The sequence below is a fragment of the Penicillium longicatenatum genome (assembly GCF_028827895.1).
Source record: "Penicillium longicatenatum strain IBT 33135 chromosome Unknown contig_7_segment0_segment0, whole genome shotgun sequence".
In the NCBI taxonomy this organism is placed as follows: domain Eukaryota; kingdom Fungi; phylum Ascomycota; class Eurotiomycetes; order Eurotiales; family Aspergillaceae; genus Penicillium; species Penicillium longicatenatum.
In genome coordinates this window covers 3,265,108-3,291,607 of record NW_026643124.1, presented here as the reverse complement: position 1 = coordinate 3,291,607, position 26,500 = coordinate 3,265,108, and the positions used below count along the sequence as shown (strand labels likewise).

The 26,500-nt window shown below is 49.3% G+C and overlaps 11 protein-coding genes across 11 annotated transcripts; 7 read left to right on the top strand and 4 right to left on the bottom strand.

The window, feature by feature from the left end:
- Position 1: 1 nt before the first annotated feature.
- On the bottom strand, positions 2 to 1,850 carry N7484_011479 (uncharacterized protein; the record flags this gene model as incomplete). The annotated part of the gene is made up of 2 exons (XM_057121866.1): positions 2 to 71; positions 127 to 1,850. 2 exons carry the CDS (start codon positions 1,848 to 1,850, stop codon positions 2 to 4), a joined length of 1,794 nt encoding a protein of 597 aa, XP_056967620.1.
- A 727-nt stretch (positions 1,851 to 2,577) lies between these two features.
- On the top strand, positions 2,578 to 7,053 carry aarA (L-aminoadipate-semialdehyde dehydrogenase; the record flags this gene model as incomplete). Its single annotated transcript, XM_057121865.1, has 5 exons — positions 2,578 to 2,949; positions 3,009 to 4,482; positions 4,535 to 6,522; positions 6,581 to 6,705; positions 6,756 to 7,053. The coding sequence occupies 5 exons, from the start codon at positions 2,578 to 2,580 to the stop codon at positions 7,051 to 7,053; spliced, it is 4,257 nt and encodes a 1,418-aa protein (XP_056967619.1).
- Positions 7,054 to 7,633: 580 nt separating this feature from the next.
- N7484_011477 (carbonic anhydrase) lies at positions 7,634 to 8,509 on the top strand (the record flags this gene model as incomplete). Its single annotated transcript, XM_057121864.1, has 1 exon — positions 7,634 to 8,509. The coding sequence occupies one exon, from the start codon at positions 7,634 to 7,636 to the stop codon at positions 8,507 to 8,509; it is 876 nt and encodes a 291-aa protein (XP_056967618.1).
- Positions 8,510 to 9,393: 884 nt separating this feature from the next.
- N7484_011476 (ATP-binding protein) lies at positions 9,394 to 11,590 on the top strand (the record flags this gene model as incomplete). The annotated part of the gene is made up of 3 exons (XM_057121863.1): positions 9,394 to 9,610; positions 9,664 to 11,198; positions 11,255 to 11,590. 3 exons carry the CDS (start codon positions 9,394 to 9,396, stop codon positions 11,588 to 11,590), a joined length of 2,088 nt encoding a protein of 695 aa, XP_056967617.1.
- A 500-nt stretch (positions 11,591 to 12,090) lies between these two features.
- Positions 12,091 to 12,457, bottom strand: N7484_011475 (uncharacterized protein; the record flags this gene model as incomplete). The annotated part of the gene is made up of 2 exons (XM_057121862.1): positions 12,091 to 12,111; positions 12,182 to 12,457. The coding sequence occupies 2 exons, from the start codon at positions 12,455 to 12,457 to the stop codon at positions 12,091 to 12,093; spliced, it is 297 nt and encodes a 98-aa protein (XP_056967616.1).
- Positions 12,458 to 13,465: 1,008 nt separating this feature from the next.
- On the top strand, positions 13,466 to 15,481 carry N7484_011474 (uncharacterized protein; the record flags this gene model as incomplete). The annotated part of the gene is made up of 3 exons (XM_057121861.1): positions 13,466 to 13,549; positions 13,609 to 13,773; positions 13,853 to 15,481. 3 exons carry the CDS (start codon positions 13,466 to 13,468, stop codon positions 15,479 to 15,481), a joined length of 1,878 nt encoding a protein of 625 aa, XP_056967615.1.
- A 632-nt stretch (positions 15,482 to 16,113) lies between these two features.
- On the top strand, positions 16,114 to 17,208 carry N7484_011473 (threonine aldolase family protein; the record flags this gene model as incomplete). Its single annotated transcript, XM_057121860.1, has 1 exon — positions 16,114 to 17,208. One exon carries the CDS (start codon positions 16,114 to 16,116, stop codon positions 17,206 to 17,208), a length of 1,095 nt encoding a protein of 364 aa, XP_056967614.1.
- A 527-nt stretch (positions 17,209 to 17,735) lies between these two features.
- On the top strand, positions 17,736 to 19,914 carry N7484_011472 (transcription factor domain-containing protein; the record flags this gene model as incomplete). The annotated part of the gene is made up of 5 exons (XM_057121859.1): positions 17,736 to 17,767; positions 17,831 to 18,420; positions 18,474 to 19,050; positions 19,104 to 19,449; positions 19,501 to 19,914. 5 exons carry the CDS (start codon positions 17,736 to 17,738, stop codon positions 19,912 to 19,914), a joined length of 1,959 nt encoding a protein of 652 aa, XP_056967613.1.
- A 131-nt stretch (positions 19,915 to 20,045) lies between these two features.
- N7484_011471 (uncharacterized protein) lies at positions 20,046 to 21,315 on the bottom strand (the record flags this gene model as incomplete). The annotated part of the gene is made up of 5 exons (XM_057121858.1): positions 20,046 to 20,361; positions 20,414 to 20,957; positions 21,006 to 21,042; positions 21,092 to 21,111; positions 21,174 to 21,315. The coding sequence occupies 5 exons, from the start codon at positions 21,313 to 21,315 to the stop codon at positions 20,046 to 20,048; spliced, it is 1,059 nt and encodes a 352-aa protein (XP_056967612.1).
- Positions 21,316 to 21,997: 682 nt separating this feature from the next.
- N7484_011470 (alkene reductase) lies at positions 21,998 to 23,445 on the top strand (the record flags this gene model as incomplete). The annotated part of the gene is made up of 3 exons (XM_057121857.1): positions 21,998 to 22,252; positions 22,363 to 23,004; positions 23,104 to 23,445. The coding sequence occupies 3 exons, from the start codon at positions 21,998 to 22,000 to the stop codon at positions 23,443 to 23,445; spliced, it is 1,239 nt and encodes a 412-aa protein (XP_056967611.1).
- Positions 23,446 to 23,938: 493 nt separating this feature from the next.
- Positions 23,939 to 26,077, bottom strand: N7484_011469 (NADPH cytochrome P450 oxidoreductase family protein; the record flags this gene model as incomplete). Its single annotated transcript, XM_057121856.1, has 1 exon — positions 23,939 to 26,077. One exon carries the CDS (start codon positions 26,075 to 26,077, stop codon positions 23,939 to 23,941), a length of 2,139 nt encoding a protein of 712 aa, XP_056967610.1.
- Between the last annotated feature and the right edge of the window lie 423 nt (positions 26,078 to 26,500).

Sequence of the window (26,500 nt, the reverse complement as noted above, 5' to 3'; positions counted from 1 at the left end):
CTTATGCTTTAGAGCCTGCAAATCCTCTCTCTTCCTCTTCCCATCTCTTGCGCTCAACAACAGAGCGAGCGCTGTAGATTTTAAAGTTAGCTCAATAATGTACTGATGCAATACAGGTCAACGTACCGGTAGGCCTTCACGAATCGCCAAACCTCGGTATCGGCCAGATTCCAGGCTTCAGCGACATTCTTTTTACTCAAACTGTCGGGCTGTTCGCTGTTGATTACATTGCGAGCCTTCTGGAGGAGCTCATATTCCCTGGCCACGCCTTGCTGGCTGGGGTTTTTGTTCTGCACACTTTCTTTATCACTGGCTGCGTTCGGGTCGATGGTACCGGCGCGAGGGATCTTGAATCCAAACTGCCATTCGAACTCATCAAGAAGCTCGGAAGGAAGGCTCTGGCCAGCTTCCGCAGGCAGAGACTCGACTGTCATCCATAGGGAGGTGGCAATAGCCTGATCGCCAGCGACTACCTGCTTAAATGCCATCCCTCTCCAGGAGCTGCCCATTTCTGGGCCAAGGTCTTCCTTGGTCACGTCGGTCAACCATGCATCACGCTCAGTTTCCCGGCGAATTTGACGTGTGGTGACCTCGTCAGAGCTCTTCTGCAGGCTGACAAGGGTATATGGGTGTGGTAGTGTGCCAATGGTGAATAAGAAACTGGTCTTTTTGTAGGTAGCAGGCTGGCTAATGAGCATGGGCTGCTTCGAAGAGCCACAGGGACGGCAATCGGGAAGGTTGGGTGGACAGGAGTCTGGGACAGGAGATTCTGGGCACTGGATGAGTGCCTTCGCTAGTCGTAATGCGGGTTCCACAAGGGCAGTGGTGTGCTGAGGAAATGGCTTCAGCACGGCCAAGCCAGCTGGGAACGAATTCTGAAAAGTATTGTGAAGATGGGAATTGATAAGCTGGGCCAATAGCATTCGTCCACCGGACGGGCTATGGCTCATCTTTTCTTGCAATGTCGGGTAGTGGGAGCCGATGGTGGCATGTTTGTAATAAGCAAGGCTGCTGGGGGTCATCACTTTGAAAAGCTCAGGGTTGATGAGCTCCCCAAACGATGTGGATTTTTCGTCCATTTTCTTCACAGCACCATCGATTGCCTCATCGATGCGGTGCTTCTCTGCCGAAAAAAGGCCGCCCTGAAAGTTATCGAAACGGATTATAAATTCAGGTTCGGTGCCCTGTCGTAGAGCCTTCAATAGATCGTCATCGTACCGTCCCATTGGGAAGCACTCAAAATCAGCGAGTAATCCAGATCCCATATGACCCCATGCCAGCCAGCGGAAGACCTCATTCTCCAACTCGGGTGAGATTGTGAGTTTCTGCACCAATTCATATTGTGGGTTCTTCATCGCATCTCCCGGTGTCAAAACAACTGGCCGGAATCCCTGAGCAAACCAAGCTCGGCGCCAGGCCAGAAGAAGCTCCGCATCAGCATTCTGGTCCTCCTTTTGTTCGCTGCTAGAGTGTTTCTTGGGGTTGTACTTGGGATTATAGTACGTGTATATCGGGCGGCGGTCGAGTAGGGGAGGAAGGACGGAGCGATCTTCGTCCAAGGTGATGGCGGAGGAAAATGGGTTCAGCCATTCCCAGTTGCTAAACCATTTAGACTCGCCGCTGGTGCTGTTGGTTTCTTCCGGCGGCGGTTCGTGTGAAGGGGCTCGGAATGTCGGAAGTTTAAGATCACTCAAAGAAGGCAGATGAGGCTGAGGTAGAAATTTGGCAGGACCCGAAGCTGCTTCTCCCTCGACGGTGGGATTGGGAATGGGCGAGGACGAGAAGATGAATAGAAGAAGGGCAACAAAAACAATAATAGCCAATAGACCTGTGCTGCGATGCGGAATCATCTTGCGCACATCCGATCCACCAGCAGACCTTCACAAAGGTCTGTTGGGTACAAAATTATCAAAAAGAAAGAAAAGTAACACGGGCTCAAGTCGTGGAACCGTGCCCGTGATACTGTTTGGGGATAGGTCGCGAGGAACCGGATGCGGCGATTCCAATATTGACAAACAGTTGGCGATTATGTCGAAATGAGATAGAAGATTATTCCCTCAATCGAAATGTCCTATGCGCCTGAAAATGCGCTCCCTTGATTCAATGATGTCAGTCGGGACAAATCTCCCCTGAACGCGAGACAAGGACCACCTTTGTCCGCCTTAGGCATTCAAGGGCCCTTGTTTTCGCTTACTCATACACTGTGGAACTTGTCAACTTATTACGCCTCCTTGATCCGTCCATAGTCTCGTTTCATACTTGAGTAATGTATATTATAGATGGAACTCAGTTACTAAGACCATTCAGTTGCTCGGGTTTTATTTTCTCGTCTACGTTTTATGTATATTATCATGCATCTTCCAAATCCTTCGCCATCATGAATTATGATCTATGACATGCGAGCACAAAGGCGGTGGGGATACGCAATTTGTTGTGGGGAAAGCAATCCAACCAATGATATGCAGTTAACCATGGCGAAATCGGACTTTTCATTGCCCCTCCGTGGGGATAGTTGACTCATTGTGCTTTTTACAAGTCTCCCGCAAACTTGTACGAAGCATTGCCATTGTTACAATCATGGCTGTGGGAACGGCTTCGTTGCAAGAGCGCTTGGAAAAGTGGTCCCAGCGCTTAAATAATTTGACTGTTTCGCCATTGACTCGGGACTATCCCGACACCCAAAAGCAGGATGGCAAACGCACCATTGAGGCCTTTGAGTCTGTCAAGCTCCCCAAGGATACCCAATTAGCTGTGAAGAAGCTGTCGGGGTCCTCTTCTTCGGATTTTACCGTTTTCTTGACTGCCTTTGTGGTCCTGGTTGCTCGTTTGACCGGCGACGAGGACATCGCCGTGGGCACCAGCGTTGGTGATGATGGCCGCCCGTTCGTTATCCGGGTCCCCATTAGTGCGTCGGAGACCTTCACTCAGCTGTATGCTAAAGTGGACAAGGTAAGACAGGTTATTTGAAATTGTTTGTTTGTTGGAAATATACTAACCATGCCCTCAAGGTCTTCCAAGAAGGTGCCTCCGATATCGTGCCCCTCGGTAGCCTCCGCTCTTACATTCAGGACAAGTCCAAGTCCGAACAACCTCCCATCCTTTTCCGATTCGCAGCCTACGATGCCCCTGCCGCCTCACAGGAATACCCTGCCAACACTTTTGATAGCACTGACTTGGTGATCAACGTTGCACCGGGAAGCTCAGAGGTTGAGCTGGGTGCCTACTACAATCAGCGTCTCTTTTCAAGTGCTCGCATTGCTACTATTCTCAAGCAACTTGCTCAGATCACTATCAATGCGGCGGCGAACCCGGAGGAGGCCATTGGCCGGGTGGATATGATGACCGAAGACCAGCGCTCTCTTCTGCCAGACCCAACCAAGGACCTGAACTGGTCAAAGTTCCGTGGTGCTATTCATGATATCTTTTCTGCCAATGCAGAGAAGCACCCCGAGAAGGTCTGCGTAGTGGAGACAAAGTCAAGCAACTCTCCCCACCGAGAGTTCACTTATAAGCAGATTAATGAGGCTTCCAACATTCTCGGACACCATCTTGTGCAATCCGGTATCCAACGCGGTGAAGTCGTCATGGTGTATGCCTACCGCGGCGTCGACTTGGTTGTTGCTGTCATGGGTGTCTTGAAGGCTGGTGCTACTTTCTCCGTCATCGATCCCGCATATCCCCCGGAGCGTCAAAATATTTATTTGGATGTTGCTCGTCCTCGTGCACTAGTCAGCATTGCCAAGGCCTCTCGGGATGCTGGTGAGCTCTCGGATATTGTCCGCTCATTCATCGCCGAGAACCTCGAGCTCCGCACAGAAGTGCCTGCTCTTGCCCTTCAAGACGATGGAACCCTTGTTGGTGGTACCGTCGATGGTCAGGATATCTTTGCAAACCAGGTGGAGCTGAAGTCTAATAACGTTGGTGTCGTGGTCGGCCCTGATTCGACTCCGACGTTGTCTTTCACATCTGGTTCAGAGGGTCGCCCCAAGGGTGTCCGCGGACGCCACTTCTCTCTTGCCTATTACTTCCCCTGGATGTCTGAAACCTTCAAGCTCACTCCCAACGACAAGTTCACCATGCTGAGCGGTATTGCGCACGACCCCATCCAGAGAGATATATTCACTCCCTTGTTCTTGGGTGCCGAGCTATTGGTCCCAGCCAGGGAAGATATTCAGAATGAGAAGCTCGCGGAGTGGATGCAGCAGTATGGTGCTACTGTTACTCACTTGACTCCAGCTATGGGTCAAATTCTTGTCGGTGGTGCCTCGGCGCAGTTCCCGGCTCTTCACCATGCCTTCTTTGTCGGCGATGTTTTAATCAAGCGTGACTGCCGCTCACTCCAGGGTCTGGCTCCCAACTGTTTCATTACTAACATGTACGGCACCACGGAGACTCAGCGTGCTGTGAGTTACTTTGAAATCCCTAGCTACTCGAGCCAGGAGGGCTACCTTGATACTATGAAGGATGTCATCCCGGCAGGCCGTAAGAGACCCTTCTCACCATTTACTATGATAAAAGCTAATATTTTTTTAAGGTGGTATGCTGGATGTTCAAATGCTGGTTGTTAACCGCTTTGACCCTACTCGTATTTGCGCCATCGGTGAAGTTGGTGAGATCTACGTGCGTGCTGCCGGTCTCGCTGAAGGCTACCTGGGCTCCCCCGATCTGAACACCAAGAAGTTTTTGACCAACTGGTTTGTGAAGCCTGAGGTCTGGACTGAGAAGGATAAGGCTCAGGACGGCAAGGAGCCGTGGCGGGAGTTCTATGTTGGCCCAAGAGATCGCCTTTATCGCAGTGGTGACCTTGGAAGATACACTCCAACTGGTGACGTCGAGTGCTCGGGTCGTGCTGATGACCAAGTGAAGATTCGTGGTTTCCGTATCGAGCTGGGTGAAATTGATACTCACCTGTCTCGTCACCCCTTGGTCCGTGAGAATGTCACTCTAGTCCGACGTGACAAGTTCGAGGAGCCAACTCTGGTCAGCTACTTCGTTCCCGATATGAGCAAGTGGGCTCAGTGGCTGGAGAGCAAAGGTATTCAAGACGATGATTCTACCGATGGTATGGTTGGTATGCTGCGACGCTTCCGTCCTTTGCGTGATGATGCTCGCGACCATCTCCGCAGCAAGCTCCCTACCTACGCCGTGCCTACTGTTATCATTCCTCTCAAGCGTATGCCGCTCAACCCCAACGGCAAGATCGACAAACCCGCTCTGCCTTTCCCTGACACCGCGGAGCTTAGTGCCGCCGCCCCTCGCCGCCGCTCCTCCGCGGTTCAAGCACTGTCCGAGACTGAGCAGGCTCTTGCTCAGATTTGGGCCAAGCTCATCCCCAACGTGACCTCCCGTATGATTAGCCCCGATGACTCGTTCTTCGATCTTGGTGGTCACAGTATTCTTGCGCAACAGATGTTCTTCGACTTGCGACGCAAGTGGCGGGGTATTGACATTAGCATGAACTCTATCTTCCGCAGCCCTACCTTGAAGGGCTTTGCTGGTGAGATTGATCGTCTGCTTGACCGAGAGTCCTTTGCGACTAGCGACGACCCTGACAAGGGTGCCGCACAAGCTCACAATGAGCCCGACGATGAATACTCTAAGGATGCCCGGAAGTTGGCCAGCGAGCTTCCCAAGGCATTCCCTGTGCGGACGGAGCCAATGCTTGATAGCGAGCCTACCATCTTCCTTACCGGAGCCACTGGTTTCCTTGGTGCCCACATTCTTCGTGATCTGCTCACTCGCAAGTCTCCCTCCACTAAGGTTGTTGCCTTGGTTCGTGCCAAGAGTGAGGAGCAGGCTCTTGAGCGACTTCGGTCGACGTGCCGTGCTTATGGCTTCTGGGATGAGTCTTGGGCCAGCGACAACAAACTTCAAGCCATCTGTGGTGACCTTGGCAACCCGCAATTTGGCCTGTCGCAGTCCTTGTGGGATGATCTTACAAACCGTGTCGATGCTGTGATCCACAACGGTGCCCTTGTTCACTGGGTCTACCCTTACGCGACCCTCAAGCCCGCCAATGTGATGGGTACCATAGATGCCCTTAAGCTGTGTGCTACCGGCAAAGCTAAACAATTTGCCTTTGTCAGCTCCACTAGTGCCCTTGATAAGGATTACTATGTAGAGGAATCCGAGCGCAGTCTTGCGGCCGGTGGTGATGGTGTCAGCGAGGAAGATGATCTCGAGGGCAGTGCCGTTGGTCTCGGCACTGGTTATGGCCAGAGTAAGTGGGCCGGTGAGTACCTCGTCCGTGAGGCTGGTCGCCGGGGACTGAAGGGAACGATTATTCGGTCTGGATACGTGCTGGGTGACTCTACCACCGGTACCACCAACACCGATGACTTCCTGATTCGCATGTTGAAGGGTTGCATTCAGTTGTCTGCCCGTCCCAACATCAACAACACTGTCAACATGGTTCCAGTGGACCACGTGGCTCGCATTGTCATTGCCACTGCCTTCCACCCTCCTCGCACCCCTGTCGGTGTCGCTCACGTCACTGGACACCCTCGTCTGCGTTTCAACCAGGTAAGAAAGCTATCTACGGTTTCAAAAAAGCAAGCATCTAACCCCTCATTCTACGCAGTTCCTTGGTGCTCTCGAACTATATGGATACAAGGTCCCGCAAATTGATTACGTTCCCTGGTCTATGGCCCTGGAGCAATATGTCAATGACGGTCAGCACGACGACAAGGATTCTCAGCATGCTCTGTAAGTTTCCATACTTTTCATTCTATTAGCCAGTACTAACCCCTGAACAGCATGCCACTCTACCACTTTGTGACTTCGGACCTTCCTTCCAACACCAAGGCTCCGGAGCTATCAGATACCAATGCTGCTGCGGCTCTCAAGGCCGACGCCGCATGGTCAGGAGTTGATGTGTCTGCTGGTGCTGGCGTGACCGAGGAGTTGGTTGGTCTGTATGCCTCTTATCTGGTGCAAACCGGATTCCTCCCCGCCCCGACCGTCGCTGGGGCCCGTCCGCTTCCGCTTGCCCGTATCACTGAGGAGCAGAAGAAGACTTTGTTGAGTGTTGGAGGTCGCGGTGGTGCGGCTTAAAAGCTGTTTGTATATATGCGTTCTGAATTTTATGCCGCGTTTCTTGCGCACTTGACTTGATTGCTATTTTGTAGAAATGAGAAATGAAAAGACTTAAGTCAATGTCGAAATCGTATGTTTGGCCCAACCACAAGATGCTTCACCGATGGTGCCGATCTCGCTGTCCTCTCGGGAAGGTTCGCCCACACGTTCGCCCACCACAAGAGAGACTTTACCCCCTTTCTCGTACCTGATTTTTTTTTTATCTACTAGAACTTGCTCCTCTTTTCTCCTCTTGGCATTTTCTTCAGTCGTCGACCCTCAGTTTTCATCGTCATGTCTGCAGAAGGTACGTTGATCGGCGTTGAATTTTAAACTTCTTAGCGGGTTCTCTCCATCCCAATCGTTTTTTTCTTTCCCCAACATCTTGTTTCATCCCCCGCGGACCACCGGATACGCACGGCGCACACCGAACCAGTCGATTCCTGGAGTCGACGGTCAGTGTTGTTTATTTTCTGTATATCTTTGAAGGCCGAGGCTGCATTCTTTGCTCTTGTCATTGGCTCCTTCCCGAACACCTGTTTCCCCCCCACCGTTCGTCATGAACGTCGCACGATTGGCCGTGCGACCTAGCGCATTTGCGCGCACCGTGGAGGCGGCGCATAGCAGAGCAGGCCGCCAGTCATCAAACCCCTCAATTTCCTCTCTTTCCTCTCATTTCCCTCGTTTGCCTGTGTGGCTTTCATGTCGTTCTTCTTTCTCGACCTCCGCTCCTGCCTTCTGCGCAAAACACAACCCCTCCAATCCCGCCAGCGCAAACGCCGATCAATCTAACACCCCCAACTCAGATCGCTACTCGTCCGCTCTGCGGCAGAACAAAGAATGGGCCGCTCAGACTGCCCGCGAACACCCTGACCTTTTCCCTACCCTCGCGACCGGCCAACAACCCCAGATCCTGTGGTTAGGATGCTCCGACTCTCGCTGCCCGGAGACCACCCTGCTGGGCCTGAAGCCCGGCGATGTCTTCGTCCACCGCAACATTGCCAATATTCTGCACCCCGGTGACCTAAGCTCCGGCGCCGTCATCGAGTACGCCGTGCAGCACTTGCGCGTCAATCACGTCGTGGTTTGCGGCCACACCGCCTGTGGTGGCGTTGCCGCCGCCATGGGCAACAAGCAACTCGGTATTCTGGATCCCTGGCTGCTACCGCTGCGTCTCGTGCGCGAGCGCAATCTTGCTCTGCTGCAGAGCCTGTCGGAGGAGGAGGCAGCACTCAAGCTCGTTGAGCTTAATGTGCGCGAGGGTCTGGATGTGGTCAAGCAGAAGGGTGCCGTCCTCAACGCGATCCAGGAACGTGGACTCCAGGTCCACGGGCTGATCTACGACGTTGCCTCAGGTGTCTTGCGGGAATTGGACACACAGGACTCCGAGGAGACCATCAGGTCTCGATTGACGGCATTCGCAGTTCGCGATTAGAGGAGATTTCTGAACCATTTAGGAAATCATCTACGGAGGATTTGGAGAGTTTGGCGCATGTGATTTGTGGCAGTGAGGGGACATCATAGACCGATTGATTCTTTACTTTGGTGTTATCCAGTTGGAAAATGACGATTGAACGACAATTTCCGAGTGCTTTGGACAACACCGTGCTTTTCTACTTAATGAGGCTCCAAGGTAGACCTGTAGTTTGAAAACCGCTCAGCCTCACTTTAAAATGTCTCCACAGCACAGCTCATGGTGCCACTTGTATTGACTCAATAAACCCAAAACATGTCATTGGGGAAGAATATCAGCTCCCAAACAAGGCAGACTGAGGTTTCGGGAACTCAAAAGAGACTGGTCGAGATCCCAATGTGAGGCGGAGTAGGGTGACTCACGAGGCTCTGCCGATTACTCAGTGGGGCTGGAGCTGCAGATCGACCCGCTGAAGTGTGTATAGACCTATAGAGAGCCTTGCACCAGCTCAGTGAGCCCGTGTGATACAGGCAGCATTGCAGACGTGGCTGCCTTGTTGTCAGGGCAAGAGATTGTATTTAGCTGACAGCGCTTCCGCTTCCCTTGTTGTTAACTTTTCTTATGCTTACGATTCCTTCTCATCTTTTATCTATTTCCCCGCTTCTGTCAGAGCGGAATTTTCCATTTTTCATTCCCCATTCCCTATTCTCTCTATCACACTTGGCTTCCATCAAATCGAATCATGGCGCAGGACACCAACGGTACAGTGGTAAAAGAGACCGCTACTACTGCTGTGACTAATGGAAAAGCTACTGAATTGGGTGAATATGAGTGTAATGGCACCTTTTAAAAACTATCTAACATCTGAAATAATAGAAACCGCCCACGATTTGACCAAGGTCAAAATGACGAACGGAGCTGCCGCATGCGAATCCACTGATGCCATTGAACCCTCCGCTACAAACGGTGCTACAACACAGGATACCATGACCAACGGAACAGAGACGAAGAGTATGGATACAACACAGAAAGTGGATAAAGCTTCGGATGAACAGGCCAAGGGAGAGGCTGCTGAAAAGAAAGACACCAACGGAATCCTGACAAATGGGGAGAATAAATCAGGTAAATTCTTACCCGCAACATCGGAAGCACATGTGCTAATATACCACAAGAAGGCAAGACTGAAGACAAAACTGAGACCAAAGACAAAACGGACGAGGAGAACAAAGAGGAAGAGAAAAAGTATGAGCCTCATGGCTCTATCTGTGATGTTCACAAACTGTATCAGACGAAGCCCGACGAGAGTGGCAACACATCATGGACCAAGGACTACCCAGAGAGCCTTGTAGCACCAGCTGAGGACGAGGAGTCTGCACAATACGCATTGATTGTGCGAAATGCCAAATGCTATGATGGGCGCAAGAGTCTCTCGGTCCACTCAGTCATTGTTCAGAGCGAGCCGTTAAAGAAGTTCCTGGGTAAAGTGCTGGAAGACTACCCTGGTGTCACAACCACGCTCGAACGGCTCGAGTTCTATAGCCCCTTCAAGCCCATAGTTCACCGATGGGAGCAATTTATCCAACTCCGTGAAGAAGAGGAGGACCCAACAACGAAGGAGCACGTGGATCTTCTATACAAGGTTATCGAGGAAGAACTTCGCGATGTCATTGCCCGCAAAAAGGACATGATTCGCAATGGAGTTATCACTCACACCCTGATTTGGACAATCTTCGAGCCTGGCAATGAGATTATCGCCATCTCCGGTGGCCGAACCCGCGCATTTAAATTTCATGATGATGCGATCGATTGCCGTACAAAGGCATGGATCATCACCGGCCAATATGTAGACTTTGACGGCGAGGACTTTGGATACCGGGAGGAAGACTTCAAAATTTTCCCCTTTGTCGGCACTGCTCCTATTACATCGCTGGCTGTATCTCCGCTGAAGTACCATACTGATAAGGATTCCATTCGCGAATCTTTGATCACAAGGGGTAAACTTTGGGAATCGTACAAGGGGTACAAGTACAAAGCCTACGAGGGTGTCGCGAATGGGTTCTTCAACGACGAGATCATGAAGTATCACGTCAACAGCCGAATCATCATTGATACTGAAGCTTTCAACGTCTTCCATCCCACCGAGACTGTTCGTGTCTACGGAGAGAGTGAATGTCCGCAAGAATTGACCGAGCCAGAGTGGGTAATCGCAAGCCCTATGGTGCACGGGTACTCAATCAAGGATAAGGAGTGGCTGCAGTTCTACCTCGATAATTCGAAAGATATCGAGTGGAACACTCATGCCTTTGACTCATTAGTTCTACCTAAAGGCCAGGAGGATTTCAAGGACCTCATTTTGGCTTTTGCGAAAGCCCAGTCTAAGCACCTGGATAACTTCGACGACATTGTCCAGGGCAAAGGTCGTGGCATAATTATGCAACTCAGTGGCCCTCCAGGAGTGGGAAAGACATTAACTGCTGAGAGTGTCGCTGAAGTGATGCAGGTGCCTCTTTATGCCATGAGCGCGGGTGACCTAGGAATCAGCGCTGAGAAGGTGGAAAGAAGTCTCAAGGATATCCTGCGCATGATTCCCAAATGGGGCGCTGTTCTGCTTCTGGACGAAGCTGACGTGTTTATGGAGGCACGAACTGCAACTGATCTGATGAGAAATGAGCTGGTTTCCATCTTCCTACGGATGTTGGAGTACTACGAGGTGAGACTGTCCGACCTTTCCCATTGATACGGAACGCTCACTAAAATTGTATACAGGGTATCTTATTCCTTACTACGAACCGAGCTGAGAACATCGACCCGGCGTTTGAGTCTCGTATCCACGTGGCGCTTGCCTATCAAGACCTCGACACGACTTCCCGACGCCTCATCTGGGCTCAATTCATCGAGAGGACAGACAACACCGAAGAGTTTACGAGTGCACAGCTTGATAAGCTGGCTCAAGTGGACTTGAATGGCCGGCAGATTAAAAACATGTTGAAGACGGCTGGTCTGCTTGCTTGGTCCCAGCAGTCCAAACTCGGATTCCCGCATGTTCAAGTTGTGTTGAATCTGCGGAAAAACAATGCCCACAAGCCCGCCTTCTACATTTGATTTGATTTAGCTGAGGATACCCACTATGTTATTTGCTCTTCTTATCACTTCAATTTATAGCTATGCCGATTTACCATTCCAGTTCTTCCGCGTAACAGTTATAGCCCAACAACCTCTATCCAAAAGTGAAGAGTACATGGAGCCGAATACATTTTCAAAATCAAATCTTTGGGCATAACCCTCAGAACGGCAAGCTGATAATTACGCTCTCCAGAGGACGCATAGTGTGTCCATTAGGAAAGAATTGTTTGGTTAGCAAGTTAGACTGTATCTAGTTCGTGATATTTACAGCTAGTTCATGTTAATTGATAACTCCGATTTGTGATTAGGTTTTGAAATATCTGGTGCATTGCAGAGAAGGCCGAAAAGAGAGATTTTCTGATAAAGAACGACAAATCATTTGTTGCTGCTGATATTCAAAACAAAGTAGAATTAGCAAGGGATTATTGAGGATACCATACGGGTTTATATGATATTTTCCTGGGCTGCTTGTTGCTGCATCACTGTCGATAGTCTAAAGTCTAGAAATATCGTTAGTTTGTTCCAATATAATAGATAGGTGATAGTTGGATGGATAAAGAAACAACATACCTCGCACCATTTCATGGCGTTATTAAGTACCGACATATCTTCATGTGGGTCGGTATGGACACGATGTCCCTCCACAAGATACGCCGGGGGATCGCCGATTTGTTGTGGTCCAAGCTCGCCAGTCTCATACATGCGAATCAGGGCCTCGACATTGACTCGTTCGGCTTGGCCAAATTCAGTTTGGAGAAATCTTTTCAATTGCTCAACTCGCTCTGCCGGTTGCTGGATGTATGGTATTGGCATTGCAAGACTGAACTCGCGCTTTGGGTCTGGCATGGTGAAAATTTTTCGACAGAATAAGTCGATTATTGATGTAATTGTTACAGTAGGGTTGGAGTCTACATGATGAATGTTGCATGGTGGATAAGGAAGGCGGTGGGGTTTGAATTTGTTATGAACGCTGTTCCGGATCTCGGCATTTGTCGATTGCTCCAGTATCCGGCATCACCGAGTCAATTACTATGATACAGCGTAAAGCACGACGTAAATATTGAAGCTCTAAATTGCCAGTTTCCTCTACTCGATACTCGACCTCTGAATATCGATATACATCGTGCGTTCCGGGTTGTACAATATGATGCCCATTAAGTCTGGTGGACCCAACTAATCACATGATCTGAAACGGGATCTGCAGTTTTGCCACCTGTTGTTGGTCTGCTTTGTCCACTTTGGTCTGGGCATGTCTGGGCATTTTGTCAATGATCCATTGTAAGTATATCCGATGGCGTTGCCATTGATTGATTAAACGGGCATGTCAAATCAGTACAATTCATATAGTGTGGTATTTTTAGAATGACATGCCGATGACTTGTACTGTATGGAATCCAAGGGTGTCAAGCCTTGCGCAACCAGACCCTGAAATGGCACCATCGGCGGAGTAAGTGTAGTCCAATCAGAAAAATCCAACAAATACATTGACAGTACTGTGCATATGTACAATACTCTGCTTTGAATAGAACACATCACTATCACTGATCTTCGTGTTTCTCGTAAACAAGGGGCAAGCAGGCACCAATAATTAAAGTATGCGTCATCAGGGCGCTTGAGAAATGCTTACCGGCCCCTATTGGCTCCACCTGGGCCCAGAAGTCCCCGTGTCCACCCTCCAATCGCCAATTTTACCTACCGTTCCAGCCTTGACCCCTCTGGTCAATCAATGGTCACGGTGTTACCGATCTGCGAATGCGATCTGCGCACTGCCCTTCCGTCCCCTGGCCGCTGATTCTGCGCTCCTTCATGGCTTTCTTTTGATCCTGTCCGTGTCGCTCTTTCCACATCATCATCATGTTCTGGCAGGGCATATTGCTGCTGCTCGCGCAGAATGCTGTCGCTTGGCATTCGAACGACGACTTGATGTCCTTCGTTACGGTAAGCGTGGCCAGCGATCCCTCGACGACCAGCGCACTAATCTCGCCTTGTCTTCTTAGCTCCCGGACGCCAGGGCTGTCAAGTTCAACATCAACTACGAACATCGCGATCGCGTTAGTCCGGGATACTGGTTTGTCTCGCCTTATCTACACATCGCGCCCGACGAACCCACCAGTCTCTACGAACAATATCAAACTGGTCCCCACATTTACGACCAGGATGGAGTACGTCTTAATCTTGATGACATCGTTTCGTGATGACATCGTTTCGTGAGAGACAGCTGACCCCGAGTTTTTGGAATAGCGTCTCGTCTGGACTGGAGCCCCCATGTTTGACAACCGCAACGTTTTCGATTTCAAAACCATTACACTCCATAACGAAACTTACATCTCTCTCATCTTGCAATACAGTCACGACGGGCGTGAACGAGGATATGGTATGATCCTGGACCAAAACTATCAAGTCTACCGGAAAATCCCCTTGAGAAAGGATCTTGGAGTCTTCGATATCCACGAGTTCAATGTCCTTGATAATGGCCAATCCGCGGTCGTTACAAACTATCTCTCGGAGGAAATAACCTTGGAAGCCTTTGGTCGCCCAGAGGAAAAGACCTGGTTAGAGTATGGTGGATTCGCGGAGCTTGATATCAACACCGCGGATGTTCTTTACCACTGGAATTCGTTTGCTGAGGTTCCATTGGCGGAAACCGTCCATTACAGCCCAAGCTCCCGTGTAGAAGGAGCTCCTGGCTGGGATTATGTGCATATCAATGCTGTGGACAAGAACGACAATGGTGATTACTTGATCTCCATGCGTTTTACGAACACCATCTACCTCGTTTCGGGACAGACTGGAACTATTGTGTGGCGTCTGGGAGGACAGGGAAATAGTGACTTCGCTCAAGATTTCGTCTTCTCTAAACAACACGACGCCAAATTCGTCGAGTCATCCGGAACCCGTCACGTTATATCATTTTTGAACAATGCGTCCGATGAGGAATTTGCCGAAGAGGAAATCTCGTCGGCATTGATCGTCGAACTGGAAACTGGCACATCCCCAATGACCGCCCGCGTCCTCAATCGCTATAATCGACCCGATAAGGGCCTCACCCGTCTCCGTGGCAACTCACAATTATTGGCCAATAAGAACATGTTTGTGTGCTGGAGTCAAGGCGGCTACATTTCTGAGTTTTCCCCCGAGGGACAAGTCTTGATGAGCGCCAGTTTCACCTCAGATCGCTTCTCGAACTACCGCGCCTACAAATCCGAATTCATCGGTCGCCCGAATACTCCTCCAGACCTCGTGGCTTCTGTTTTCGGTAGTGATGAAACAAACCTCATCACCACTGTGCACGTTAGTTGGAACGGTGCCACCGATGTGGCCTGGTGGAACTTCTACGCCCAGGCATCCGAATTCGATACACCGGTATTCATTGGCAATGTCTCCAAGTACGATTTCGAAACAATGTTCATCGCCAGCGGGTACATGGATTGGATATCCGTCGAGGCTGTGCACCGTGACGGCCACGTCATGGGCACCTCGAAGGTGCACCGGACCCAATTCCCTGATTGGATGGCAGCCGGATATGCAGGTCAGTCCGGACTTCCGAGACCCCAGGATCCATCCAAGCTTTCGTCCGCCCAAGGTGGCACATCGAGCAAGAAGCTCAGTGACCCGAGCCGTTTATCATCCTTAAGTGACACGGCCGATGCTGAGGTCAGGAAGGCAATTCAAATGCTTTCTAATTCATATACGACCGTCCGTAGTATCGGAGGTCTCTTCGCACTCATTTTACTTCTGGCAGTCATGTCTGGCATCATGGCCAGCTATCTGCTCATCCGAGGCTGGCGGGTCCGGCTTTATCAGCGCGTTCCCTTGGAGGAAGGCCTATCTGAAGAGGGAGATCATCTCAAATCTGAAATGGATGAGTAGCTTCCTCGCGGATAATCCGGGTCTTCGGGTTCTATCTTGCATGACCTTAGGAGTTTACTGTATATTACTGGTTTATTCTGGTGGGCAATGTTGCCATTTGTAAATAGCCGGGCGTTTTTGATTCCCGTTTATCTTTTAGCATTTTCCGGTTTCTTTATCTATTCGATATTCTCGAAAAGTTAAAATCAGACTGAGGTCAGTTCATACATTTCTCATCAATACCCACGCCGATAGACCATTCGACATGCCTAAAATTTCTGGTCCTAAAGAAGCATCTTGGATACTCCAAAGTCCGGGGTTCCAGGACTGCCCCGGGTTCACCCCTCGTGAATACCCCTCCAAAGTTTATTAGAATGTATTCTAGACCAGCAGACCTTGATTTTGTTCAAAATGTGCCCACAATTACATGATAAGAACTGATATTCCGTGCAAGGGATTCCCGGCTCGGGAATAATCCAGCATTCCCGAGCTATCATTCCCGACCTTATCTTTTCTTTCCCGAACGTTCTATTTAGTCCACCGTGACTCAAATTTGCCATCCTTGAATTGCGTAATTATTTTTAACATTGTGCTCTGTGGAAACTCCTCAAATTCCCTGCCATTCAACATTGGGAACACTGCATAAGCACACAATGCCTTCAACCAATCTCTGCCAAGACGAGGCATGCCCTCCATACAGTCTTATGGACGACTATAGCGAGGGTGCCCATCCACAGATTTTGGAGGCTCTCCTGCGCACAAATTCCACTCAACAAGTTTCATACGGCGGTGACGAATACAGCAACACTGCCAGGCAATTGATCCGCGAGAGAATCAATTGCACTGAAGATGAAGCGGAAATTTTCTTTGTCCCTAGTGGCACATCGGCGAACTTAATTTCAATTGCCAGCTGTCTGCGGCCTTATGAGGCGGTTATTACCCTTGAAACGGGACATATTGCTTGTAAAGAAGCCGGTGCCATTGAGGCCACTGGACACAAGCTTATTCTTGTCCCACCGGTTGATGGCAAGATGACAACGACCAATCTGCAAAAAGCGATTCAGCAAAATCAGTTCTTCCCGCACATGGCCAAGCCGCGGCTTCTTTATATCTCCAATGCCTCGGAGACTGGAACAGTCTACACAAAACGTGAATTGAGCAATTTGTCCGCTCTGTGCAAGCAATTGAACCTTTTGCTTCTCGTGGATGGAGCTCGAATCGGAACGGCGCTCTGCTCGAAGAAGAACGATATGACACTCCGTGACATCTTTGAGTATTCCGATATCTTCTGGATCGGTGGAACGAAGGCTGGTGCTTTGATGGGCGAAGCCATTGTCGTTAAGAAGGAATTGGCTGAGGGTTTCGTTTTTCACCTCAAGCAACACGGCGCTTTGCTGGCGAAGGGCCGTATCATGGGTGTTCAATTTGTGGAGCTCTTCCGAGATGATCTGTTTTTCACATTGGCTGGACATGCAAATGCAATGGCTGAGAAGATCTCGGCTAATTTTGAGAAGCTAGGGCATGAACTCGCTGCGGAGACTGCAACAAATCAAGTTTTTGTTACTTTGCCCATGAATCTGGTTCGCAGGCTGCAGGATAGATTCCGCTTCTATATTTGGGAACAGCTTGATGATGGACGTGTTATGGTTCGTCTTGTAACCTCTTGGGCTACAGATGAGTTGCAGGTTGATAAATTTAATGCATGGGTGGCGCAGTGGACTGCTGCGTCCAAGGAGTTTGCTACTTAGAATTACTTTACTAGAACATATATAATTACATTAACATTTTCATGACTTACAGGGTCTTGAATTATAATTTGTATAAAAAACAAAACATCTAGGCTCAAGCGACTTCTCTCCTCGTTTTTGTTCGCCAACTTTCAGCCGGAGGGTGGCGTGCTCAAAGTTGAGTGACACTGTCTGCCAAATGGTTGTATACCGGTCTGACTTAGATCCAATAGGCCAGCTTTATGGTTGCTCATATGACATTACTGGCATCTTAAGCTGTATCTTACTATTAAGTCACATACGCGTGTACCTACTGTATCGACATGAGTATATAGTCACATGACTGCGCTAGTAAGGTTAAGGTAATAATGACACCTTAAGTTTCCGGCATCCTGAAACACACCTTCTCTGTTTAACCTGATGGAATGCAACTCTATCATGACCTAACTTGAGTATTCCCTGACCCTCCAGCTCTCAAGTGACTGGTTAACACGGCATTCTCGATGCTATTTACGTGACTGGGCATTCATTGGTCGTCAAGAGCCTAAATGAGGCTGTCAATATCTTGTGATGCATGTCGGTGAGATAATACTGAGCCAACACGAGATTGGAGATTCAATTCAATTACTTACTATCGCCATAGACGGGCAAAAGTCAAGTGCAATCATGAGGGCAATCCGCCCTGCCAACGCTGTCAAAAAATCAAAAGTGGCGATTGCGTCCTGACGGATCCTCGAGCTTCAAAGCCAGGCACAAGCACACGAGGAAGCACTACCAGAACTAGAGCAGGACAAAAGCGACGAGCAACCACTGCACTGTCTGAAGATACAAGAATTGAGCAGAGTCCTCGACCAACACTTTCACGTACAGGGTCAGAGATTCATGAGAACCCTATATCAGCTTTACCATCATCCATGATCATCACCGCGGTGGAAACTTATCGGAAGAAGTTTCCTATCACGAATTTCCTTCATTACCCCTCTTTAATTTATGATGTCTCATCTAACTTTCAATCGATTGATCCGGTTTTCATTGCGTCGCTTCTCTCCTTGTGCGTGCGTTTCATGAGCGGAGATGGGCTCGCGGATGAAGAAACGTACGCTGGCTATGCCCGAAAACATCTCGCCCATCGTGTCATGGAGGCCCCTTCACTTTATCTTGCTCAATCTCTCGTGATGATCTCATTCTATGAATGGGGGACGGGTCGCCCTTATCAAGCATGGATGTACAGCGGTGTGTATCATGCAAGACCACCGATGATTCGTGAAACAAGCTGATTCTCCTAGGCATGGCAACCTACATGATTCAATCACTGCTGAAAATGTCGGATGATAGTATGGAGCATAGTCCACACGAATTCCATGCCTCACAGACCCAGTACGAACAGCTTGTTCGTACCTACTGGTGTTGTTTTGCACAGGACTGTGAGCTGAGCTCTGGTGCTCGGCAGCATTTTGCATTGTCATTTTCTCAAATATCGGTTCCACTTCCTATAAGTGACAGAGATTTCACATTCAATCATCTGCCTGAGAGAAGATTGATGCCTGCAGATATGAACAAGCAATGTTCATTGGCAAGAAACCTGACCATCGAGCATGGTCTGACGATAGTAACACGTGGATTTGACATCTTCGTGCGAATCCTGAGATTTGCGAACGAACATCGTCGCGCTTTGGCATCTTTAGACTCGGATGATTCCACATCGCCTCTTCTTCAGACCTGGCAAACACTCAAGGGAGAGTTGGATGAGTGGAGGACCCTGCAAGATATGACTGTTCGGTATCCTGCTACAAGTGCCCAGGCCCATGTCGCCCTCGGATATGGAGAGCTCTTTGCATATATTAACTTGATCTATTTCATGAGGTATGGTTGTTGTTCCAATTGTATGGAAATATTTGTTGAACTGACTAGAATAGTGTATTATTCCTTCATCGTGATCGCTTCCTCTCAAACCTCAAACCTCATTCCGACGTTTTCCATGACATGAACGATGATGAGCAACAAGAACCTGGCACGATCAAAGAGCTTTTCGCAGCCGTGCAGAATATCAGCGGGGTTTTATCAGCTTTAGAGGCATCTGAAGCACCTGTGATGACTCCCTATTCGGGATTCAGTGTCTTTGTAGCGGCACACATCAACATGTACGGAACAATTGCACCAATGCGATACCCTGGTGGTCTCGAGCGAGCCGAAAAAGAAAAGAGCAAAAACCTCATTTATCTTGAGCGGCTGAGCCGACTGTGGCCTGTTGGCCGAAGCTGGGTAAGTATCAAATTTAAATCCATGAAAATTCAACTGACGATCCATTTCTAGTGGCGCACTGTGCAGGAAGCCAATCGATTTTACGAAACGGTTAAGAGTACTCAAACACATACGGAAGCTGGTATGCAGAGCCCCCGACGATTTGCACTGGCGGGCACCTTGGATGAATATGGTGATATTCGCTCCCGTCCAAATCGCGAGACGCACATGACTAGGTCTATAACTGCGGAGCCTGGAGAAGCCGACAGTTCGCGTCAGTCCCAGGGCGAAATTTTATCCTCGCCAGTCCCAGAAAGTGAAGCTACATTTCTTTCTCGGGATCATCCTGGGCTTGCCCATGATGTTGAAACGGATATGTTTCAGTGGCCCTTCATTGACGCATCATGGTCTGCTGGGTTTGACGCTGGGCTAGACGGGCTGTGGCACCACTCTGGGTTATTCGATCCGAACCCATCCTTAAGATAGTTTCCCTTCACACATGGACGAAAGTAATGACAAGAGGAAATATTCTATTATGAAAATGTTCTATGTATAGACTGCAGTTAATGCAAAGGAGGGTATTTATATAATACATTCATCAACGTTATTGACCAGCACTATCGGCTGCCACTATCAGCACTGGCACTCTCGACAGTCTGCTCCACGGCGACGGTCTTTCGAATTCCATCGAAAACACCGGACTCATTCGCCTCCAGACCGCCAGCATAAGTAATCAGATGGCTCTGGTCGCCAAAGTTGGGTGCCTTCTCCCACGTGGGCTTCGAATTGGTCCCGTTCGTCCGGTCAGCCAGCTGGAGCTCGGAGCTCTGGTTGTAGTACTTTTGAGACGAGTAGTTCTTCCGGTAATACACAATGAGGACATTGAGAACGGGAAGACAAGCGCAAATCAACCCGACACCACCCTCGGCATTACTAGCAAGAAGTTAGCACCCGAACAAACCCATGATGAATAACGTAGACATACCCCGACAGAATAACGTCCATGAAGACAATAGTTTGATTGTCAGAGCTGCCATCCTTCAACACCAGCACCAATCGGTACAGACTGAACGCGGTGGCCAAACCGCCGGCACTAAGGATACCGATGACACGGAGCTTTCGGTTTCGGGACATTTGCAAGGACCAAGTCAACGGCAACGGGAGAATGAGAATGATGATATCGCTGACAACACTAATTACCGAGTCGGCAATCAGAGCGGCAGTCTGGTCGAGACAAGTACCTTCCACCTTCTCTCCGAGCCAGTATCTCGGAATTGGACCGCACATGCGGATCTTGACGATTAAGGCGACGGTATAGTATGTGCAAAGACAGGCGAGGAAACCATAGATGAACCACACCTTGCCACGGTAGGGCTTGAAGATGCGCGTGAGGATAGACAGGAGAGCGATTTTGACGAAAAGGGCCATTGGGCAATAAAGGATAGTGGCGATGTAGCAGAACTTTTTGAACTGGACTTTGTTGGCCGCTGAGACATCGTCGATGTTATAGCCGCCGCCATATTTGCCGACTGGGATAAATTAGTATGATCTCGTCTGTTGTGATGATTCATACATACCGACGATACTGATTCCGCAGTAACCCATGAATAGGGCCTGATCGGGTTAGTATAATTTGCGATCGGGATCGAAGCAAGGCACATACCCAAGCCACAGTGCACGCATCTGAAGAAAGAAACCCCCAATTAGTTCAAAGCTCCGTGGTAGATTAGGGATCCAAAACATACAATCTTCCACTCCTATACTCTGCTTGAATCGAATTCGAGTATACCATCGTAACGCCACAAAAGCGGATGTTATCGGCATACACAGAACCTGCGTGACGAGGTTGACGGTGTGAACGACATCTGTAGGATTTGCGATCGTCATGGTGAAGTGATATGGAACCTGGAAATCTGCCAAACACCTGGGGATTGACAGATTAAAGAACAATGGGGTTGATGGGGCATGGGGTCCAGCTTTGACAGGGGATTTGCCATCCGTGTATTACCATGGTTCAGCGCGTATTCCGAGAGACATGGACGGGAAGGATCGGTTAGGGTGGAGATCTTAACGCTATTGATCCCTACGCATCACTAGTTGTCCTGGAAATCGAGACCTGTGATGTTCATAGTCGGTCTCCAGATACATCCATTGGAACCAATCACAGGTGTTGGTTCTAAAAATCGGATTTTATTACGTGGCCGGGCGTTGTCGGGGATGGTTCGTCGTGTATTCCGAAGGTAACAGCGGCTCCACTATGCCCTAAATCTGCAAAGTGCAGTGGAGTTCCAAGCCCGTGATCAGGCCTCTGTGAACCAGAAGGCCCACGTTGAAGTGTCATTAATTGGTAAGACGGGAGGGAATTGTGCACTTTGAAACTCAAACCCTCAGTTTAACCGAATTGACACTTTTGACAGGGGCAGTCTGCTGTTCCCTTTTGGGATAAGGCGATTTCTCTAATTGACTAACTTTTAGTAACAAAAATCCATTGATTTCTTCATTTTCTTTCTCTATCTCTCTCTCTCCAGGGCCTAATTTGTATTTCCAAAAAAAAAATAGATCCGCAGCTATGACGATTCACTATCTTGGCGAGAAATCTGCCTTATTCCAGCCGTTGGCTATCGCCAATGGTGGCATCACCCTTAGCCACCGCATTGTTCATGCGCCTCTGACCCGTAACCGTGGAGTTCCGGAGAAGTCTATTAGCACTCCCGACGCGCCAAATCGAGTTTGGATCCCGGGGGATCTGGTGGTTGAATATTATGCACAGCGCGCCACCGATGGAGGCTTGATGATTTCCGAGGGAATTCCGCCTTCGCTGGAGGTAAGATGAAACAGTTCCCACTGCAGAAACCTAATTTTGATTTTCACTTTTGACTTTTTCGTCGGTAATTCCGTGTGTCATGTGCGTCTAACCTAATCTCATATTCACAGAGCAATGGCATGCCCGGTGTTCCGGGACTGTTCACCCCCGAGCAGATGGCCGGATGGAAAAGGGTCGTCGACGCGGTCCATGCAAAGGGTGGAATCATTTATTGCCAGCTGTGGCATGCTGGTCGAGCCACTATTCCCCAGATGACTGGGTCCCCGTCTGTGTGTCCGTCGGCAAGCGTGTGGGACTCGCCCACAGAATGCTATTCTCATCCCCCTGTCGGCTCCACTGAGTACTTTTCCGTTCCATACGCGGACCACCCACCTATTGAATTGTCCGTGGCGCATATCAAACAGACCATCCAGGACTATTGCAAGGCTGCCAAGGCTGCCATGGAAATAGGGTTTGATGGCGTGGAAATCCATGGTGGCAATGGTTATCTTCCCGAGCAATTCCTGAGCTCCAATATCAACAAGCGCACTGACGCCTATGGTGGATCTCCAGAGAAACGATGCTTGTTCGTTTTCGAGTTAATGGACGAAGTGGCAAAGACTATTGGAGAACACAACTTGGCGATTCGACTTTCCCCTTTTGGTCTGTTCAATCAAGCTCGTGGAGAGCAGCGTGTGGAGACCTGGACTCATCTATGTGAGGGTTTGAAGAAGGATCACCCAACTCTATCCTACGTTAGTTTTATTGAACCGGTATGTTCTGGCCTGTTAGAGTTTTCACTTTTGATAATTTTTTTATTTTTTTTTTGGATATTTTCTCGTTACTATTGGATCATCTACTGACCCTTCCAGCGCTATGAACAAATCTTTAGCGTGGGCGAGAAGGATGATTTCCTAAAGAGCTGGGGCTTGCAGGATGTCACCCTTGATCGCTTCCGGAAGATCTTCGGCAAGACTCCTTTTTTCTCTGCTGGAGGGTTTGATGACACCAACTCCTGGGGCGTGGTGGAATCTGGAAAGTATGATGCCCTCCTTTACGGTCGTTACTTTATCAGTAACCCAGATCTGGTGGACCGGCTGAGGAAGGGCCTTCCCCTGGCTCCGTACGACCGGACCCGGTTCTACGGGCCCTTCGAAGATAACGCTTTCCACTACACGGATTATCCGACTGCTGATCAACAGGCTAAGATGTGAAAGTGAAACTATTACTAGATTATGATACACGAGGCTCGAGCCTCATTGGACGTTAAATGCGAATCATTCGGTCCTCGTTCCATGGCTCCGCTAGCGTGAAGAATAGAAAAAAAGTAAAAAGTAAAAAGTAAAAATTAAAAATTAAAAATGAACATGGAAATAAACAAGAAAGAGCCACCAAGACGAGGCTGAGAAATAGGCGAAAAAGATCTGTCATTCTACTCCAGCCCTGGGAAATTAGGTGGATCTCCCCGTTCCGATTGGATACCGATCACCAGGCCGCGCATCACAAACTTTCCCTTCTTGGGTAAAGGTCGCATGGCTCGCTTATGTCGAATGTGATCGCCTAGTGGCGTTAGTTGAACTCTATTGAAATTGCGAGGAAAATCTACGATCGCAAAAAGGAGACGAAAAGAAGCAAAAACAGACAAAGCAAACAGATGGAACAAGGAACAAAGAACAAAAAAACAAATAACATAGAAAAAAGCTTCTTTCATCCCCAAACATCCTCTTGCCACTTGTTCTTCTTCTTGACTGCCTTGCTCCAATTATTAACTTCCTCTTCAGACCACCTCTTAGTCTTTTGCATGGTGACGCCAACCGCCTTCTCCACTTCGCGTGCCATACCAGCTCTACCGCAAACGTAGAAGCTGGCACCCTCATCAATAAGCTTTACAACTTCCTCCCCAAACTCAGAAACCCTGTCCTGTACGTATTGCCGTGGCGTACCTTCAAGTCTAGAGAAAGCAGCCACCAAACGCAATTTGTCTCCGAGTATTTCCTGCATCTCCTGAAGCTCATCTCGGTAAATGAAATCTTCGTCGGGATTACGACACCCAAAGAAGAGAATCATTTGGCCAATCTCCTTCCCGATCTTCTGTACCTGGCAACGTTCTGAGAGGAATGCTCGGAATGGGGCAAGGCCCGTTCCGGCACCGACCATCACCAATGGTGTCTTGGCCGTTATAGGGAGCTTGAACTTGCTTCGACGGATGTGAGCGAAGACCTTACCACCTTGGAGGACGTCGCTGGGTCCGTTGAGGTGATATGAGATGCCATGTGGGTGGGGCTGGGAGTGGGCTTGCTGGGAGATGGCGAGGAGGTAGTTCGACGTGATACCGTGTACCAGCTCGCTTGTATTTTCTGGAAGGGGAGTTGTGGAGACAATGGCTGTGATGGAAGGTTTCCGAGGAGAGACTACACTGCTGGAGGAAATAGAGTAGTACCGTGGACGGATGTGCGGTAGCGTCTCGACGAGATACGAGAGAGGGATCTTGGTCCACGTCTGGCCCGGACAGGCAAGTTGTAGTAGACGACCGAGGTTGAGGTGGGTTCGGTTGATGAACTCTGCGTAGTAATCTTTATCCTGGCCCAACTGGATCAGGTATGTCTTTGCCTCGGGTGTAGGTGCGAATTGGGCGAGATCGCGGACATTGTCTCGGTTGACAGGAGCACAAATCTCCAAGTAGTAGCGGAGAATGGCGATGGCACTCGTCGGGGTCGGGAGTGTGATCTTTGTTGCTGGATCGACTGGCGTGATGATGACTGGAATATCGCAGCGAGAGGTAAGACCGAGGATCTCGAATAGACGCTCTACTTCTGAGTCTGGATTGGCGGGCCAGATGGCCAGATGGTCACCGGTCTTGTATGTCAAATCTGGCTGATTACTCAGATCCACATCCATATGAAGACAGTTGCGGTCGGACGATGTGAAGAGCTCTCGAGAGTTGACGATGCTCAAGCTTCGAATAGGTGAGGATTGAGTGGCTCCCTTGGGAGTATCGACCTGGCTGCTTGGTTCCCCGTGATGAAGGTCTATAGGCTCCAATGACTCATCTTCTTCGACCTTCAGGCTTGGAACGTATGTGGCTTCCACTTCTTTGAAGCCCAATTTGTCTCTGAACACTGTAAACAGGCTATCTTTCCAAGCCATAAAGTCTTCCTCAGTGGCACCTTCGGCATCATTGGCTTTGCCAAGTGGCATCAGGGCTTTTGCACCAAACTTCTCCAGCCCTTCAACGATGACATCTATAACCTTGTTGTAGAATTTGTAGTTGGAATTGCCCAAGCCGAAGGCAGTATATTGAAGATTGGCTAGCGAGACATCACCAGCCTTGGTGATCCAGCTCCAGAACTCTGCAGTGTTATCAGCTGGATCGCCCTCGCCGTACGTCGAGACGATAAAGATCGCGAGCTTTGTGTTCGGGATTTCGGAGATTGTGACTGGGTCGTAGTCTGACAGGTCCGCCGACATACATTCCTGGCCCCATCGAACGGCAATTTCTCGGGCCAGACGGTTGGCAAAGCCCTCGGCGGTACCGGATTGTGATCCCCAGAAGACGACAATATTCTTGCCAGTCTCTTCTAGCTTTTGCGCAATATTTCTTGTCTCTTTGTTAGAACCTACACCAGCCTGGCCACCATTCTTCAACTGTGGACGTTCAAAGTAGAGATGATAATGCGGGTCAGGTTTGTCCCAAAAGGTTCCTCGTGACATATACCCTGCTGAGACACCGGCAATGATGGCTAAAGCAGCATAGTCAGCGATACCGGTCGGTGTCACATATTTTTGAAGCTCGGCCAGAGTCTCTGGCGAGAGGTTCATCTGTGCGAGTTCCGCGAAGGATACCATGGCCGATGTTATAGGGGACTTAGGTCATGAATAAATGGAGGAATCGAATTTTGAAAAAGCGAACGAGAGACATTAATATAGTCCGTCTTCGCAACAATTCTTTGAAACATCACGGGCTATCTGATACCCCGCATATAAAAATGGCATTTCCATGGAATATGGATTGGGGAAGTAAATCGCGGGGGTCAATTAGACTTTGATCTCCACGGGGAAAGATTCCCATTCTGGAAGTCCAACTGGAACGGTTACCGGGGATCTGAGCCACATAAGCTCCGACGGCAAACCTTCTGCTTGAGCAATCAATTTCCCAAATAGACTCAACAGGAAATAGTTCTGATGTAATTCCACCTCCGCTGTCATAAGGTTCCCATTGGGACAAGTGCCTATCTTGCATTGGACCGCATTCATGTAGCATATAGGTTG